The 18,793-nt window shown below is 40.4% G+C and overlaps 1 protein-coding gene across 4 annotated transcripts in view; it reads left to right on the top strand.

The window, feature by feature from the left end:
* Positions 1–18,793, top strand: part of fam184b (family with sequence similarity 184 member B) — a 35,203-nt gene that overhangs the window by 8,498 nt on the left and 7,912 nt on the right. For 2 of the 4 annotated variants that reach the window (XM_032563718.1, XM_032563715.1), the window contains exons 2-12: positions 4,563–4,751; positions 7,872–8,516; positions 9,501–9,636; positions 12,405–12,556; positions 13,491–14,036; positions 15,311–15,418; positions 15,495–15,793; positions 17,308–17,441; positions 17,762–17,901; positions 18,133–18,265; positions 18,545–18,675. In XM_032563718.1, the coding sequence (XP_032419609.1) occupies positions 4,563–4,751; positions 7,872–8,516; positions 9,501–9,636; positions 12,405–12,556; positions 13,491–14,036; positions 15,311–15,418; positions 15,495–15,793; positions 17,308–17,441; positions 17,762–17,901; positions 18,133–18,265; positions 18,545–18,675 (2,613 nt within the window). The remainder of the gene's footprint in view (positions 1–4,562; positions 4,752–7,871; positions 8,517–9,500; positions 9,637–12,404; positions 12,557–13,490; positions 14,037–15,310; positions 15,419–15,494; positions 15,794–17,307; positions 17,442–17,761; positions 17,902–18,132; positions 18,266–18,544; positions 18,676–18,793) is intronic. The other 2 variants (XM_032563714.1, XM_032563717.1) reach the window with 2 other exon arrangements.

Below are 18,793 nucleotides of genomic sequence, written 5' to 3' on the forward strand. Positions count from 1 at the left end.
TCACCAACAGAAACTTAACTTCTGCCTGAAGAAAGGTAACCCCAGATCATGATGCTTTCACCATCATGCTTCTCTGTACATCATCAAACGATGGTGTTTGTTTGATGATGTACAGAGTTACTTTTGTGTTAGCCTAACTTATTAGAGTTATGGCCAAATGTCAGGAAGACTCCACTGGGATGGATGTCTTTTTTTAATTAGCAGGTTCAATATAATCGATGGCAAGAGTTACCCAATAAGACTGATTGCTGAAAATAAATCACAAGATGCTTTAAAAAGGCAACAGCCTGAGGTTGGGCACACTAATGCAACCTTGTTATTGCAGCTTTTTAACTCTTTTGCAATCCATCCTGTAACAGATTTGTTTATTTCTCAAAACTTGATATTTCAGCAGGAGGGTGTAAGCGGCTGAGATCTGCTATTTCAACTTAACTTCAACTTAAATTTGGTTATGAAGTGACAGCTTAGAGCTATGCTACCGCTTGACTTTAACTACAGCATGTCCATCGATGTTGTGGGTGTTCAGGACGGATAAATATATTTATACTTGTGCAAAAAATCTGCTTCTAGTAAAGTAACTGTGAGAAAGACATATTTTTTTATAAGATAGTATAAAACAAATGATCCTCCACGTTTGGCACTGAACAACTTGAGTGGTCTTCAAATCCATGACCTCAACATTATTCACCCTCCACCCCACAGGGCAGATTCCAGTGCACCAGTGGGCCAGGCTGCATCAGCTGACGTCAGTTACTGACCTCGCCGATGCCTCTGCAGCTGAATGAGAATGAATCCCTGCAGCCGTCCTCCAAATATTTTGAAAACTGTAACTTCCCAGAAGACTCCAGGCTATTTAACCGGCACATTAATGAAGACAGAGTTAATGAATGGGTTTGAGAAAAATCTTTGCCAAACATTCCTCTTTTCTTTTCTATTTCTTTACCATAATCGTTGTCTTTGTGAGGACAACCATGCACCACCCTTTCAGAAAACGATTCGTTTCCGAATGGCACAAGTCACAATTTAAAAAGCAAAAAGTTTTGGCACAGAGAGGAAAGAGAAAGACCAGCTCACATTCCCCACCAATGTCTGTTTGACAAAACCGTCGGATGTCAGGAAAAGAACATTTGCACATTATTATTTGTATTGCTCATGTTTGTGTGAAGGCAGCGGGAATGTGTTTGCAATGGAGCGTGGCAACATGCCACCCTTCCACAGAGCGAGGAGAATGTCCGGCAGTGCTGCGCAAGCGGCGCGCTGCAGACAGAGAGGCGTCTGGATAAAATATGAGCCCATGTGTCTCCTGCATACACTCATGTATCTGTGCACACACAAACACACATCTCTGTGAGTGGGTAAGTGAGACGTAAGGGTCACCAGGAGATCATGATGACACTGGCGACATTGCTTAGAGGTTAAAATGAATCGTGGCGAGAAGTAGGCCATATTTTATGCACAGTGGATGATAATCCTCTATTTAGGGAAGAGAAATGACAGACATATGTACGCAGACTCAGATGTCTGTAAACCTGGACCTTACTGGCTGACAAGGTCAGAGTTATACTACATACAGTTTGTCAATGAAACTGCTTCAACTGTTGAGAGCTGTTTTATTTCAGTATTGAGCTCCTTCTTTAGAGTCAGTTTAAGAAGTGTACTGGTAGCGGCCACTGAGGAAATGGAGCTCTGATAAATAAATAAGGAGATTAAAAAATATATGCCCACCTTTATGGACATTGGAGTTTTCCCAGGACACAGTCAAACCATCATTGGGTAATTTAGTGCAACTCATGTTGAACTTTGTCTTCAACATTTGTCGTTGCTCATGTAACTGAACATGGATATGGGGGGAAATAAAGCAAAGAAAAGCATGCATCACATCCAAAAACATTTGATTTTAGTTCTGGGTTATTTTTGCTTTATGCCAAACAATTTATGCATCTCATCACCCAACGTGTTGCCTTATTCAGTTAGCTGGTGCTGTAGGAGATGAGAGTTACACAATCAGGCCTACACTGGCTAAGGTTTGAGCTGAAATGAGCAGCAATGACATTAAAAAGATTTACACCTGTACTCATACCTTAGAATCATTTCATTCTCAGAGGTACTGCATAAAGTAGTTTTTCTTTCCTCCTATTATCCATCCTCTTATACACATCACAAGAGACAGGTGGGCAGAGACAACATGATGCATTAGAATACAGGGGAACGAATGATCGTCACAGGGGTTTGTTTAGTGTCATGACAGCAGAGTGGGAAAACTTTTCTTAAACTGGGCCATTTTCCTGTCTGGAGTTCTGCAGCCAGATGAGAGAAAAGTGAAGAACCAGTTCAGAGGATGGTCAGGACTATTTGCTGTGGTGTGTGCAGGGCGTTTGGTGGCTGTGTGATTCAGGCTGTGTCAGTCAGGCTGGGAGTGGGAAGATGTACTATCCTGGATGGTATGTGTGAGGTTTTAATGAGTTTGTTCTTGCTGGTGACAGTTTAGTGAAGAAACACGGGGAGCAGAAGAGAAGAATGGGCTGATGCTGATGATGAGGCTCAATTTATATATAACATACAGTACAGCCTCTGTTGTGTATGCTTTAGTGTGATGGTGACATGTTCACTGAAGTTCAGTTTGTGGACTGAACTTCTAATACTTTCTGAAAGTACTGGCCCGTTCTACTTATCAGACGGTAACTTACTTGGGTTGTTCTTGAAGGCGTATTTTCTTTAGAGTCATCTTTTGAGCCTTAAGGCTCAACCTGACAAGTTCAATATCAAAGCTGAGTCTGAATAATAACCTGTAAATAGTGTTCGCAAATTGGACGCTTTTAGCAACAGCACAATACAGTGAACCAGGTTTTTAGTAAATGTTGAAATTACAATTCCTGTGTTAATGTGATGCTTAAATAAAACAAACCAAAAACTACGTAATCTCTGGTTCACCATACGTTTGATCAAAGAAACATTTTCATCCTGGACTGGCCTCAGTGGGCTGTGGAACGGGGTCCTTTTTCCCATTATTCTCCTCCCCACTGCTGCTTGTCTCCTGTTGTGGAGGACCCATCAAAGTCAGACCAGCCCTTATCCCCACCAACTGTCTACAAACTCAATTTCAGAGCATTTGACAGAAAAAGGCTCTAAAAAAATATTTTCTTTTTTTCAAAAAGTAACTGACCAAACATAAAATTAAAATTGACAAATATTTAACCAAAGTTTTTACTCTTTTATCAAGGCTACTGTCAACATTTGTGTACATTAGCAGAATACTGGAGCTTTACTGTTTGACAATTTTTTGGCAAATCTGTGTGCTATTAAACATGCAACACTATCGTGTATAACAGAACTCTGCTATATAAATATGACCTTTTTCCTTACCTTTTATTTGCTGGGAAACACATTAACACAAATGTTTCTAATGAAAGTCACGTTAAAACAGTTAGGAGCGTTGAATTTGCTGATGTATTACAACTAAAAACCAGCAATCAGGCTCGAAACCTGGGAGAAGTGATGGACTCTGACCTGAACCTCCAGAGCCACATAAAGACAGTCACAAAGTTGGCCTTCTATCACCTGAAGAACATTTCCAGGATTAAAGGACTAATGTCTCAGCCAGATCTAGAGAAACTCATCCACGCGTTTATCTTCAGTCGCATTGATTATTGCAACAGCGTCTTCACAGGTCTGTCCAACAAATCAATCAAACAGCTGCAGCTGATCCAGAATGCTGCTGCTCTCGTTCTCACTAAAACCAGGAAGATAGAGCACATAACACCAGTTTTAAAGTCCCTACACTGGCTCCCTAAAGCTCAAAGAATAAACTTTAAAATACTGTTGTTAGTTTACAAATCACTGAACAGCTTAGCACCACAATACGTGAAAGATCTGCTGTTGTTGTATCAACCCTCCAGACCTCTCAGGTCTTCCGGTTCTGGTCTGCTCTGCATCCCCAGAACCAGAACCAAACGAGGAGAAGCAGCTTTCAGCATCTATGCACCACAAATTTGGAACAAACTTCCAGAAAACTGTAAAACAGCTGAAACACTTCCTTTAAATCTCGACTAAAAACCCACCTGCTTAGGATTGTATTTGAAACGTAATCAATTACAAATTTATTGATGGAACTTGACTTAATGTCGTGTTTTGATTGTTGATTCTATGTTGCATTGTGTTTCTGTGTTTGATATGATGTAAAGCACTTTGAAATGCCTTACTGTTGAAATGTGCTATACAAATAGAATTTGATTGAAATTTGATTGATTGATATGCATTTGGAATATACATGTTGGTTGAAAAAAACCCCACCAAACCCGACATTGCTACCCCTTAAAAAAGAAGCTGTCACATGTGTTTTAATAAACTCTTTGTTATTATTTTCTTTTTATTAAATAAGCAGGAAAGTAAATATATCTGTGCACAAGATCATGATGCATTTTAGGTCATCTGGTTTTGCTTTCCTGCACATTTGACTGGAATTGCTATGAGTCCTGATTTCTTCTTTTGTAAATGAAGCCAAGACACAAAGTATATTGTGAATTAAAGTTGTTGTTCTTTTGTTTTCTCCTAACACTTTCCAGGTGATTTACTCACTGAACATGAGGAATGAGGAGCAGGAAGCAGCCCTGCAGGCCTTAAGCCACGCCCACCATGACGAGCTGCACCGCATCCTGATGGAGACGTGCCACGAAGGAGAGGGGTCGGTCTTAAGGACACGCCTCCTTGAGCTACAGGAGTCTCTGGATGAGCAGCAGCGAGTTGGGGCTCAGGTGTGTCCTCCTATTCTCCTTTTTGTTGAACTAAATGACACAGCTTATGGGTCAACTTTGGCATAAGAGGTCCCACCACACTTACACTATGCCATGGGTCAGCAATGTCTACATAACTAGAGATGTTCATGTGATTAATATTGTCACATTTCTTCAAAAAATACGTAGATTTAAACCTCGTAGATCGTATACGTAGATTGTTAGAGATGGGCAGCAGATTATCCAGTGAAATCTCGTGTAAACCATAAATATCATGTAATATTGAGGGAAAATACAAGTAAAATAAATACAAGTTAAAAATGATCATAAAACCTCTTATTACCCTGTTCAAGTGAAAATGTTCTAGATCTGCAATATTTTGTGTGTCATCTCTGCTTTTATATTTGGATTTTCTCATATTCTGTTAAATCAGAAGAAGGCTAAATTAGGGACAGATAGTGACTAAACAAACAAGCAAAACTTGTTCTAGTGATGCAACTGCTTTGAAATCACAAAACCAAACAAATGAAACATTTTTGCACTACTCTTTTTAAAATTTTACAGGTAGCAAAGAGACACAAGGATTTTTGTGAATATTAATTGGGAAAATGCTAATCATTCTTACGAAGGTTTAGAATCTCAGTTTTTTCCCTAACAACTGAATTTGCCCGACCGACAACCAACAGCTAAATTTACTTAAATATTATTTGAATGAATCAGTCCAAGATGGTTGAGCTCAGTCATTAATTGGCAAACTATAATGCAACACTGAAGAAAATCTGCTGGAGTGTTATGGTGAAAAAAAAAAAAGTCCTTGTAGGGGAGAGTTTGAATACTTCAGAGGTTGAAACAGCAGCTAGTTACATTAAGCTAGACAATACTTTGACACAGACTACTAGGCGGAGGTGCTTGCTTCAACGGTCAGCCTAAGGGCCACAGGCTTTGAGAGCATCAACAATCTGTCTGATTACACACACAGAGCAGCAGAAGGGATCAAGGTTAACACAACACAGAGACAGAGAGGTTTAGTCTCAATGAGGAGGCATCTAAAGACCATCACAGATTCCCCTAATAATAATATTACCATCTCAATTATCTTTCACATCTTCTGCTGTACAAAACATGTATAGATTATGACATGATGAATTCCTTCTTTAGGATATTGTGTGCAGTGTGTGTGTGCAGTGAGTTGAACAAGCTCAACTTGTGCAAGCAAATTGTAGACTTCAATAAATTCTCGATGGAGAGAAGTAGTTGTGTAAACTAAGTTGTGTAAACTAACTGGGATTGAGGTTTTTCTTTTTCCAAATCAGCAATGGAAAAAAAATATAAAAGATACAATAACCTGATTGAATCAGTGTTTTCCAACCTTGAACTAATATTTGCTCAACCACCTTTTGACTCAATTTCAGTAGCCTAACCTCAGCACAATTCCTCCTTAAGAAAAGTAAACTGCCATCACCATGCTTCACTGGGGTAATAGTATTTCTAGGGTGATTTTCATTGTGTTGTTATTGTGCCAAACATGTCTCTTAGAACTTTGGTTCCATCAGACCAAATTCTGCCTCAAGAGTGGGAGATTTTAGCCATGAGAAAGGCTTTTGGTTTACAGCCCCACTCCTTCATTAACACACATGAGGTAAAACAGACAGAAGACAACCAGAAATGTCTGCATCTTCATCACTTCGTCACAGTTATTGTCAGGCTTTTGTTTACCTCTGATATTTTTTCAGCATCTAGCAAGAAAGTAATTTGCACATTCTAAGCAAAATTGATGTTAAGAGCTTAAATATAATTAGATAATCTTTTTGGATTAAAAATTATCTCACTGTGCATGTCATTATATTTCCACAGCAACTATCTGGAAAAAGCTATTTTCAGTACAGTTAGATTTCCAAGGAAGGGAAATAAATGAGGCTCCAACCTCCCTGGTCTCAGTGGTGCTTCCTGATAATGATCTTTTGCCACATAATCAGTACTGTGTGAATGTCACCACATTGCTCCCAGCTTGCCTGTATGGCAACAGCCTGGCGTTTTTCAAAGTGTCACCATGCTGTTTGCTCCACAGTCTCCGTAGTTCTTACATTATAAACAACTATGATTAAGCTTTACCACCTTTGTATCTTGTTATCACAACATTCTCATAGAGATGTAGAGAAAAGCTCTTTAATGTCTCCATATCAGACATTGCAAATGGCGCCCCCACGTAAAAGGACTTCAATTAAGCTTCTTTTTTTCAGAACTATAATTCTGTACCAAAACAAAAAAATAAATATTCCTCATATGAAATAATATTTTAAAAATTCAAGAAAAATACAAATTGTATAAACAAATATCACATAGGAACGTTTCTCTCAGATAGTCTTCCAAATGGGAAAGACAAGAGAACAAGTCATTCAAGTACAGCAGATATATCTTGATTTTCAGAAGTAAAGAAATGTTAGCTGTTCATCTAAAGTTAGCTTGGGTCTGCGCCTCACAGATTGTCTACAGGGTCTTTATCTGGGGGACAGAGATGGTAGATGGGCATTGAATGTTGATTTTGTGCCTAGAGAATCATTTCTGTATTAATTTGCACAAACATTTTGGATCATTATCTCGATTTGAAGAGCAAACCTCTTTTGATTTTACTGGCAGAGGATATAAGCTGGATATAATCTAGTTTTCCTAAGCGGTTGACCCTAACAAGGTGCCAAAGGCCTCCACCTTACTTAGCAGTGGGATTGAGGTTTTTCTCCCCAAATTAATTTGTTTCACTTCAAATCCGATTGAAGTGTTTGTTGCTGAAAATCTTCATCTTAGTCTCATCTGACCAAATCAAACAGTAATAGTTTTGCAGACTATTTGCATTTGTGGTGGTGACACAGAAGATGCTTTTTTTCCAAGCAATCTTTGCCATGTAGATAACATGTAATGGTTGTCATGGAAACTTGGTAACTCCTCTATTTGCTGCAGTTCTCCAACAGTTGGTGTTGGAGATTTTCTTTTTTTTTCTTAATGTGGTTATTTTTCTTCCCACTGTCTAAATTCACTCAAATTAAAGGTTGGCTTTTTGAAAACGTTTCAGGGTGAAATTATGCTGCCGCAGTAAAAGGTGTGTGTGCAAAGTGCAGCTGACTCTTTCATCCTTTGCCCCTCCAGGTTCAGGCAGACTTTGAGTTCTTCCGCATCCAGACGGAGGAGAGGGAGCGCGAAACCGAGGCGGAGCTGAGGAAAGAGTTTCAGGAGAAACTCCGGGCTGCTGAGGAAGGACTCCTGGAGGCGAAGGCCGACCTGAGCGCCGCGCAGGACGAGAGCCTGAGACTGAGCAAAGACCTGAAGGCCGCCGGCGAGCAGTTCCAGGACCTGTACGCCAAATGTGAGGAGCTCCAGAAAATGGCTGACGAGGACAAAACGAGGAAGGAGGACAGGGAAAGAGAGGACGAGGAGAAGGAGAAGCAGGAGGACTTGGAAAGAGTGAAAGTCCTCCTGGAGGAGCTGCGGGTCCTGAAGGAGGAGAGGGAGCGAGCGGAGGAGGAGAAGAGACGAGCGGTCAGAGAAGAGCGGGAGCAGTGGGAGCAAAAAGTGAACGACCTCCATGAGGAGAACGAGCAGATGAGGAAGAAGACTGAGGCGGAGTGGAGAGAGGAGCGGCAGAGGTGGGAGGAGAGGGAGGAGGAGGAGAAGAAGGGGATGCACAGCGCTCTGCGGGAAAGAGTGAAGCGGGCTGAGGCGGAGGTCGAAGGTCACCTGGAGAGACTTTCTGAGAGCAAAAGGAACACAGTGAAGCTTCAGGAGAGAATACAGGTACTGTCCTGCACCCAACGATTATTTTAGTAATCAATTTGGAGATTAGTTGATTAATTGGACTTTAAGAAATTCTATAAATTTTAATTTTAATGCTTAAGATTTTTGTCATACTAGAAATACATAAACAGATAAACAAATAATTCAATTCCCTCTTCAAAAAACAAGATAAACCTTTTATTATAGAAGATGCAACAATCTAGCATTCCTCTAGTGAATGTGAACCAGATGAAGCTAAATCTAGGTCACTTGAGGAGTTTTGGGTAAAACGCGTTGACAGAAAAAGATGTTTTTATCTCAAATGTATACTGTATGTATTTTGTAGAGTCTTTGGCTTATTTACTGCTCTGAATATGTTTTTTCAGCAAATGGACATTTGTCTTTAGTCTGTGTACTCCAGATATCAATTAATTGATTACTAAATTAGACGACAATTATTTCAATAATTGATTCATCGCGATGAATCGATTAATCATTTCAGGCCTCAAAGATGCACAAAGAAACACGGACATGCTGTCTATCATCATGAACCAGAATGTGTGAAGGGAAAAAGTGATATCAAAGTAAAACGTTAAGCGGTGGGGGGTGGGGCTGCCTCAGTGCTGCTCCCTGTGCCAACTGTCTCCTAATGAGCAGCTTGAGCAGGATAGATGCACTGCAGCACCACCATTACCACCTCCCATACGAGCATTAAGAAGCCCTGAGAGAGCTGGCACGGAGCTGACATAAGCCCTCGCAGCAGAGCATTAAAGCCTCAGTGCCGGGCAGGAGAGTTCCCTGACTCACCACATTTCATCCATCCTCTTCCAATACTCTCTCTGCATCTGTGTCATATTTGCAGTTGAACTCCCCCTCTCCTCCCCCTCAATCATCTTTTCTTTCTCTTCTTTTCTTGTGTTTTTTTTTCTGCCAACCTGGTCCTGTGCCCCCCGCCCCCCCCCAATCTCCACTTGCCCTTCTGGCCTTCACCATCCCTCCCTCCAGGACCTGGAGGAGGAGCTGGAGCTGGATCGGAAGCAGGTGTCGGAGGCGGAGGCCGTGGTTAAACGGGCGGAGGAGGAGCTGGCTGTCGCCAAGGAGAGGCTGCTGCTGCAGGAGGACGAGCTGCAAAGCAGAGCAGGTAGTTGTTCAGTTTGCCCTTTTTCACAAAACTACAATATAGGATGTTTGTGATGACTTAACCCCAGTATTGCAGACAAATAGACATGCACCGGTCAGGTTTTTTTCTGACTGATACCAATTTGTAGCTTTCTTTAAAGTCTGGCCTTGAAGATGGCATTCTTTTATAGACTACAAAACATCAAAGAGAAAAAAAATGCAATGTAGGTTCTTTTACAGAAGCAGTAGATTTTAACCCAACAGGAAATTGATTTAAAAGAGCATTCCTAACCTTCCATTAATCTGAAAAATAGAGGGGGAAAAAAATTTATTTTCAGTGTTTTCTCTGCCAATCCCCTATTAGAGAAGAATCAAAGAAACACTGGCTGCTTCTGATCTTTGAGTTACTAACTATCTCTTCCAGTTGGTCAAAGTATCCCAACACAAACAGTGCAAAACTCCCCAAAATATCTTACTTTTAACCAACAGGAAATGTTACTTTTAATAAATTAAATTTAGTGGTTTACTTTGATTTTTGATGAGGATCTCAAGCTCTCCAGACCTTTAATGACTTATGACCCTAAGTGGGATTCAGACCCTGACTGAGGGAGCCACTGCAAAATGTACTAAAGCAAACATAAGCAGCGTCTAGTAAGTGCCTTTCATAACTTACATCAACACATTTGTAACTTGTAACCTTGATAATAGTTAAAACAATTCTGAATTGAATAAATGGCATCAAATAGAGATTCACCAAGTACAGTTTTCTTGAGTGATTTCAGTAACATTACCAATTTTGGACCCACAACTTTAACACATTACAAATGTAAAAGGTTTTGGTTCCCAATTAAAATTGTAACTGTGTTCATCATAACATATTTCATACTTTCTTAAAAAGTATTCTCTAAAGCAAACAAAAACACTCTGTCTCTATCATTGAAAATCTACAAAAAATACTATAATCTAGACTATTGTTTTAGACAGCAACAGAGACATACAATAAATTGAAAACATCTGAAAAACATGTAACACTATACGAGTCAAATTTTAGCTACTGAAAGGGATAGTTTTAATTTTTTTAACATAACATTCAGACACAAAATTGAGATTTTCTTATGTGTAAAGAAATGAATAAAATCTCAGAATGGTGGAAGACTAATAACGCAGCACCCCAATTTATTTAAAATTGTTACATATTAACAATTTAAATTAAATTGAAATTTTTCAGTTCAGCATGATACAACACTAAGATTAGTTTATATTAAATGTCTACACTTTTAGCTTGTTTTCTTTGCCAACCATTGAGGTGTTACGCTGCCTCAGCTCTGCACTCAGTATGCCCTGAGTGGAGAAAATCTTTGCACTTTTGCATAGCTGCCTGTGTTGCAACGGCATGATCGGCTGATTCTGCTGATCAGGCAGACCGATACAGCTGCAACCCCCACTAACGTAAATTTAGCATACTAACGCCAAAGCTGTTAGTCAGAGACAACTTTACAGCTGCCTCTGCTAAAAGTGCAGACTAGTTCAAATTTGCTAATGTAGCGTTTTATTCCTGGTGTAGGAACATTTCCAGTTTGAGCTGCTGTAAATCGCTAAAATCACCCTTTGTTTTACATTTTCTCTCTCTGAGGATTTTATTCGCTTACAAGAGCTATCACTTCAAAAAACTGCGCTTCACAAAATCTGGACTCATCTAGCACATTACTATTTCATGATCATAACAATTAGACTTTGAAGTTTTTGCTTATTTATACATGGCTGCAAATGAAAGGTTAGGTAAAGGGAAACTTCAGACTGTTAGCGTCAAGCTGAGAAGCAGCTCAGTAGATAATATTATATTTTCTATTTCACATTTATGTTCTTTTTTAAAAAACAACTTACAGATATTGAAAAGGTCTTTAGTCAAATTCTGGTTAATTCACTGTCCAAAAATACAGAAATATCAATATTTTTTATTGGACTGGTCATAAATATTTTGTACAATATGATTATATAGATAACTCAGACTAATAATGATTTTTTTTTTAAGGAAATGAAATTTATTTAGAAATGGAAAACTTTTTGGGATCTTAAAGTAGACGTTCGAGGTTTGTTTGGAAGAAAATGCAAATTATTCTGAACTCAATAATTTTCCATTGTTCACTGTAATATTAAGGTTTTTTTTACCTTAGGCTCCCACAACATAAACAGATGATTAAAATCCTCACAGCTCTCGCACACCATGCAAAAAAGAAAAACAGATTCATGAAGGTTTCATGGTACAAAGCATAAAAAAGTGCTGAAAAAAAAGGATCACATATTCCAGTGTCTCTACCAAAGCAAGTACCTTTTCAGGTCTAGATTTTTCTACATTTGTTTCTTTTCTGCCAGGTTCTTGAAGAAATCTACAAACCATTGTTGATTCCTATTTTTATTTTATTTTTTACATTTTTACATAATATTTTCTAACCTAAAGTAAGACAAATTAACACTTCAGACCAGTTTTGCATGATTCCATTAATAACATTTCCAATAAGGTATGTGGCAATCCATTACTCATCAAATGATGAATTGCCATGGGTTCTCGAAGGTCTGAAGCCTCTCATATCTGAAATCTACTTTGCTATAATGTCATAATTCATTCATGAGGTGTAATTTGTCCTGCTCATTACATTATAATGTAATATAGAGGTTTAAACTCTTGCAATCTGCCTGGAAGCTGAACAGCTCATCTTCCTGCTTTGAAGGAAGTTTGTTTTTCCTGGCATGATTGCCCTCACTTTGGTAATTTGTGTGTGTGTGTGTTAGAGGAGCTGCTGAACCGTGGGTGCTGTGAGGTGTGTGTGTGTGCTGAGCTGGAGGAACTGAAGAGCCAGGTGAACCGCCTGCAGAGCAGGAACAGAGAGCTGGAGCTACAGAGCAGCGGCAGAAACAGCGACCACGCCCGACAAATACGCCAGGTGACACACACACACACACATCCACGCCCGCCCACCCCTGTAGACACACGCTCACACAAAATTGACAGGTTTGATAGGTCTTTGCTTACATGGAACATAAAAGTTTCCTATCTGGAATTTTTTTTTTTTTTTAAAGGTTTCTTGGAAATTTCCAGTACTTTCAAGAATTTACAAGGTTTTCTCTTGGAACCTTTGGGACTCTCCTACTACTTACTAGTTACTGCCCCTGAACTTTCTGCTTGCTCACAAAGACATTTCACAGAACTTAACTATTACTTGTCAAGTAATTTACCAGATACGTTCCTAAAATGTACCCACTACTTTTCCAGAAATGTACAAATGACTTTCTTATTCAGATTAGCTTTATTTTGGTAAATTTACAACATAAAAAAAGAAAAAAAAACTATATATAACACTATTTTACAAACCATTAATTTACAAAGAAGGGAATAAGCTGAAGCCAAGGCTTATATTTGCCTGCGTTTCTCCAACTTACTTGTTACTTTGATACACAGTTTCGGAGAACAAACCATTAGTTGCATGGAGAAAAAGAATGATGTTCCCAGATCCTAACAAAGACTTTCTGGAACTTTCCAATGAAAAAGTGTCAGGTAATTCAACATGGTTTCTAGAAGTGCTCAGTAAGTTCAGAAAGTAACCAATGCTTTTCATCAAAGTACCTGGTAAGTTCTGGGTATGAATGTGGTCCTTTAAGAACTCACTATCTGACCCTAAAATCCTTTACTGTCCCTTAAACGTGGCTAGTTCCAGTAAGTACCAAGTAAGTTCTGAGAAAGGCTCTAAATAAAAACCTAATATGTTCTGGTTTGTTCCAGAAAAAAAAAAAATCCTGAAACCTACTGAATGTGGTAGGTAGCACTAGCTAGCATTGAGATGTAACACATCATGTGCTGAATAAATAAAATTTTTGCAGCATGCTGAAGCACTGTCCAGTTTGCGCTCAGAGATGGTGAGAGCCCAGACCGAGGAGTTGCGTCGCATCCAGAAGCATGCCGACGACGAGAGGGACAAACTGCTGAAGGAGATGGAAAAGGAGAGGGAAAGCTTGCAGAAGGAACGGCAGCAAGAAAAAGACCAGTTTGAGAAGGAAAGAAGCAAAATCCGCAGAGAAAGAGACGAGGAAAAGGAAGCGCTCCAGAAACAAGTGGAGGAGATCACAGAACGTCTCAGGGGGGAGAAAGAGGAAGAGGTGGACCGACTGCGCAAAGAACTGGAAGTCGAGCGGGTTCGCATTCGGTCCCAACTGGACAAGAGCATGGAGCAGGTCGATGCGGAGAGGGCCAGTGTGCAGCAGAAGCTGGAGGAGGAGAAGAAGAGACTGGCAGAGAAGGCTGAGGAGGACAGAAAGCGGCTGAAGGAGCAGGTGCGGAAGGCAATAGAGGAGGTGATGAGGAGGCATGCAGCGGAACTGAACAATGTCCAAGAAGCGCTGAGCTCAGAGAGGAAGACCAACCAAGAGGTCAGCACCTGTCTGCACACACTTCATAGAGCTTATTAGTACCAACACAGAGCCACAAACTCATGTCCCTTCAATTTTCTCACATTTTTTTCTTCTGCGAACTTCAAACTTTGATGCATTCCACTTGAATTTTGTGAGACAGAGCAACATAAATGAATATTCCTGCAAGGCGCTGAACCTCTCACAGCTGGAACTGCAGGATAAATCATTTCAACAGTCTTAAAATGACATCAGAACCCTCTAGTAATCCTGAATGTTAATGTTTTTGACAGCCGTCACGACTATGCTGCAAATGGGAACATGACTTCTCTGTAGCAAGCCGCTTGATACAAACTTTAAAAATAGTTTGCTGCTCAGCTGAATAATCAAGGATGATTATTTCAGTTGCAGTCTGAGTCAGATTTTGTACGTTATTATTTTGGATGAAGGAGCAAAATGCCACAAGCAATAATGTCTCTTTTCATCCCGTGGCACAGCTGTCTGCTCTCTGATGAACAGCTGGCTTACAGACGGGGAAGAGGCAGCTGGCAGCCTGATGTAGAGATATTTCTTACTCTGATAATAAATATATTAGGAGATTGTATTGTCCAAAACCACTACCTTTTTTAGTTATTTTTTGTAGAGCTGCATTTTTCCCCCAAATATTTTGCTCTACAAAAAATATTGGTGAAATTTCCACAGATAATATGGAGCTATGTTCCACAGAAGAATAAGTTCCAGAAACACTGAATCCACAAACAGGTGGGGGTCCACAGTAACTCTCTACCAGGTTTTCATATGAGACATACAGTACTTTTTTTTTTGGCTGGATGGATGGAGAGGGCCTGTGACAATTAGCTTTCAAATCTTTCCACACATCATCAATTAAATACCAGCTTTTGCTTTACTGTTGGAAAAAAAAGCAGATCATGATGCTGCCACCACCTTCTCTGATGCAGTGTCTGCTGCTGCTCAATCACTGATGTTCTTCCACATACCAACAAGACTTTTTACTAATACAGCTGAAGGCTCTTTGTCCCACTGGATTTTATTTATGGGTATCAAAGTAAAAGGGACTGAATGCAAAAGTTAGGCAACACTTTTCAAATTTTTATCACTTTAAAATGTTGAAAACTGCTTACAATTTTCCTTCCACTTCATGGTCCTGCACAATTTCCTGTTGAATCAATCAAATAAATCCAATAAAATCGAGTACTGTTTGCAGTTTTAACATGACAAGATGTACCTGTAGTTGTTGGAACGATAGTTATAACGGTGGGCAAATATTCTTGAAGGTGTGTGCGCGTTTGGACGAGGAGAGACGGTCTGCTGAAGAGCTGCGCAAAAGTCTGGAAAGAGAAAAGGATGAGCTGAGGGCAAAACTGAAGGATACCAACGCTGAGGTGAAGAGTAACCCCAGATAGGATGTGAAACATATCATATTTTACTGTCTGCCATGGATTTCTGTTTGTGCCACAGATCTCCAGGCTGGAGGCTGTGATCCAGCAGAACGACGAGAAGGAGAAGGTGGCTGGCGACGCTGCACCATCGTGCGGTCCTCGGTGCTCTCGCCTGGAGGAGGAGCTCGGTCAGGCCCGGAGTCGGCTGGCTCGAGCTCAAGAGGAGGCCGAGAGGCAACGTGACAGGCAGCAGAGAGAGATGGCCTCCCTGAGGGCGGACAAGCATCGGCTGGAGGAGAAAGTCCTGGAACAGAGCCGAATGAGCACAGAGAGGAACCTTCTGGAGCAGAGCCAGCGGCACACGGAGGACCGCATCAGGTAGCAACCCAAAGTAGACCTGCCAAACCCGGTTCCATCTCAGAGCCCTCACCCTGCTTTTAATCTCAATTTACTGCCTCATTTAAATGAGTAATGTTGGGGTTTCTGCAGACAGCAGAAATTCTGCAGTAATAAATATCAGTCAGTCAATAAGTGCTGTTGCTACATAAGTGAAGAATAAATCAATATTATAATTCAAATGAATATTGCCTGAGCAGTGACACAGATGGATTTAGCATCTTTAGCATCTTATTTATCACGGCTTATTAGTTAAGTGTGAAAAAAGCAGCAATTAACTTTTCTTTAAATTTGCTTAACTGCACTATAACATCTGCTTCACCCCATGTCAGATATTCTGGGGAGGTAAGGGTGCAAGTGACACATAAATCTCTCACTTGAGCACAAAAGTGATAATGTTATCTACAGAAGCAATTCATTAATACAAATGAGTCTCTCGACATTCGTGCATGTTGAAAATAATGGTAGCACTTTCTGAAGAAGGTAAATGACACGAAACCAGGATGCAGTGCAATGATTAGATAAATGAAGAAATGTGAAGTTATTTTGGACGTACCGTATGTAGCACACAGTACCTCCGTCTATCTCAGTAGATTTCAAGGTGCGGGGCCTTAAGATCCAGTTCAGAAATGAAATAACAAAACTGATTATGGTAAAGCATATTTGGTGTTACAGGAGATAAAAACAACCATGGTAACAGATAGAAGTCACATATTAGCTGCTGATGCTGTTTTTGTTTTCATCACAGCCCCATTTAAATGAATTAGTACATGTTGAGTTAACACTTGGGGCCATGCTTTTTGGTAACACTTTATTTAAAGGGGTGTGCATAAGACTGACATTGCACTGTCATAAACATGACATAACACCAGTCATGTACATGGAGGAGTCTTCATGAATGTCTATGATTCTTGTCATGAAGCGTCTTTCGGTAAACAATGACACTTTTAATGCAAGTTTGCATTGGAAGTACCGTATGTAGCACACAGTACCTCCGTCTATCTCAGTAGTTTTCAAGGTGTGGGGTCTTTTAAAGCAAGTTTGCATTAAAAGTTGCATTAAAGCACATTATTTAAATAATTACGTTTTTATGCAAAGTTGCATTAAAACTTTCAATAAAAATCAAGTAAAAGAGCCAACTTTGCATTAAAAGTGTCATTATTTACATAATGACACTTCATGACAACAGTCGTAAACATTCATGAAGACTCCTTCATGTTCATGACTGTGTAATGACAATCTTACGCACACCCCTTCAAATAAATTGTTACCCAAATTTCTTTCCCTGAAGTCACAAAATAACCCAAACAGGAGAAATCAGCATAAGGTTTGTTTGGAAATCAGTAAGAGGGGAAACACTTTTTCTAATTCACAGTACTGGATTGGAAGCTTAAAGGTTTTGAGGAAAACGAACGAAAATACATTGAAGTCCGTGGTTGTAGCTTGACATTTTGCTCAGTACTGTATATCCGCCCTGTTCTGATTCGTCCCTGCAGGGCAGAGTGCGAGGATCGTCTCAGAGCAGAGTTCAGGATAGAGATGAACGCTGCAGTCGCTGAGAGTGAACAGAGGTGGCAGGGCAAAGAGCAGGAGCTGCAGGCCCAGGTAACAGAGCTGCAAGCACAGGTGAGCCTGCGTCACTAACTACACTCTGTAAACTCATCCATCAGGCATGCCAGACTTATTTCTCCAGTCTGTTTCACCCCATAATTATAAACATTTTCAAGACACAACATTTAAAAAGTCAGGGAATTTAAGAAGCGCATAAATAAATATTTTTTAAAAAGCTGAGTTATCTTAATTATTCCCATAAGTCTTGTCTTTTTTTACTCTGAACTATGCGTTTCCTTTGGCTAATCTGTAAGAGTCTGCATATTGCGGAACAATAGGTCAAGTTATTTCTGCAACCTCATCTCTGACGGTGCGGAGAGCCTTAAAATACTCCGCCTTGTGATCTGTCACAGATGCAGGCCGAGAAAAAGATGGCGGGACAGGAAGATGACAGCCACGCCAACCCTGAAATTGACAAGCTGAGGAAGGAAGTCCAGGACACCAAGGAGATAAACAAGAAACTGAGGGAACTGCTGCAGGTACGCACACACCCACACCCACACAAGCAGGATGCACATGCACGCTGAAAAGTACTGAACATCCATTACTTCATAGATTTTCTCTGTGATGAATAATTTAGCAGCTTTGATGCAAGTGTTGCAGTAGAGAGAGAGACTTTTTTTTCTGTGAATGGAGCAAGCCGATCTTGTATACTGGAAGAATGCAGCCGTTGTAAAATAGATAAATGTGTGTGTGTCATTGTGTCAAAGGAGCCTCAGAGCCAGTCCTTGGCAGAGGAGAGACACAGTCACGCCATGGCGCTGCAGGCTTTGGAGAAGCAGGCCAAGGAAGATCTTCTATCTGAGATCAACCGACTTCAGACAATGCACCACCTGGAGCTGGGTAACGTTAGCAGAATTTATTATTTCCCTCTTAAAGAGAAAATATATGAAAACAAAAAACACATATTTGTACACAAATGCCTCAACAAGAAAAACAAACGAAACAAAAAAAAACACATTCTCACAAGTACATTCACAAATGAGAGAAGCACATGAGCCAGTCCAGTCCAGTGTACACACCCAGATGATAAATTCAGCAGAGCAGTAGCAGGCAGGTGGGAGTGGACCGAACTGATTTAGCTTTCTGTCTGTGTTTGTTTTTGTGCGCGCATGAAATCAGACAAGCAGCGTGCCGAGCTGACCCAGCAGCACACCGAGTGGAGCCGACAGATGACCCAGAGACACATGCAGCAGATAGAAGACCTGCAGGCCCAACTACAAGCACACACGCAGATGATGGCCCTGCAACAGGTGACACACGCAGCGCCGCATATTAATCCCACCGCGTGCGCAGACACGCACGCTCTCTTTGCTCGCGGTTCGTAGCCGTGATTTAATCTCCCTCTGCACGCGCACGCAAGCAAATCAC

This window comes from Xiphophorus hellerii, chromosome 5 (assembly GCF_003331165.1).
Source record: "Xiphophorus hellerii strain 12219 chromosome 5, Xiphophorus_hellerii-4.1, whole genome shotgun sequence".
NCBI classification, from domain to species: domain Eukaryota; kingdom Metazoa; phylum Chordata; class Actinopteri; order Cyprinodontiformes; family Poeciliidae; genus Xiphophorus; species Xiphophorus hellerii.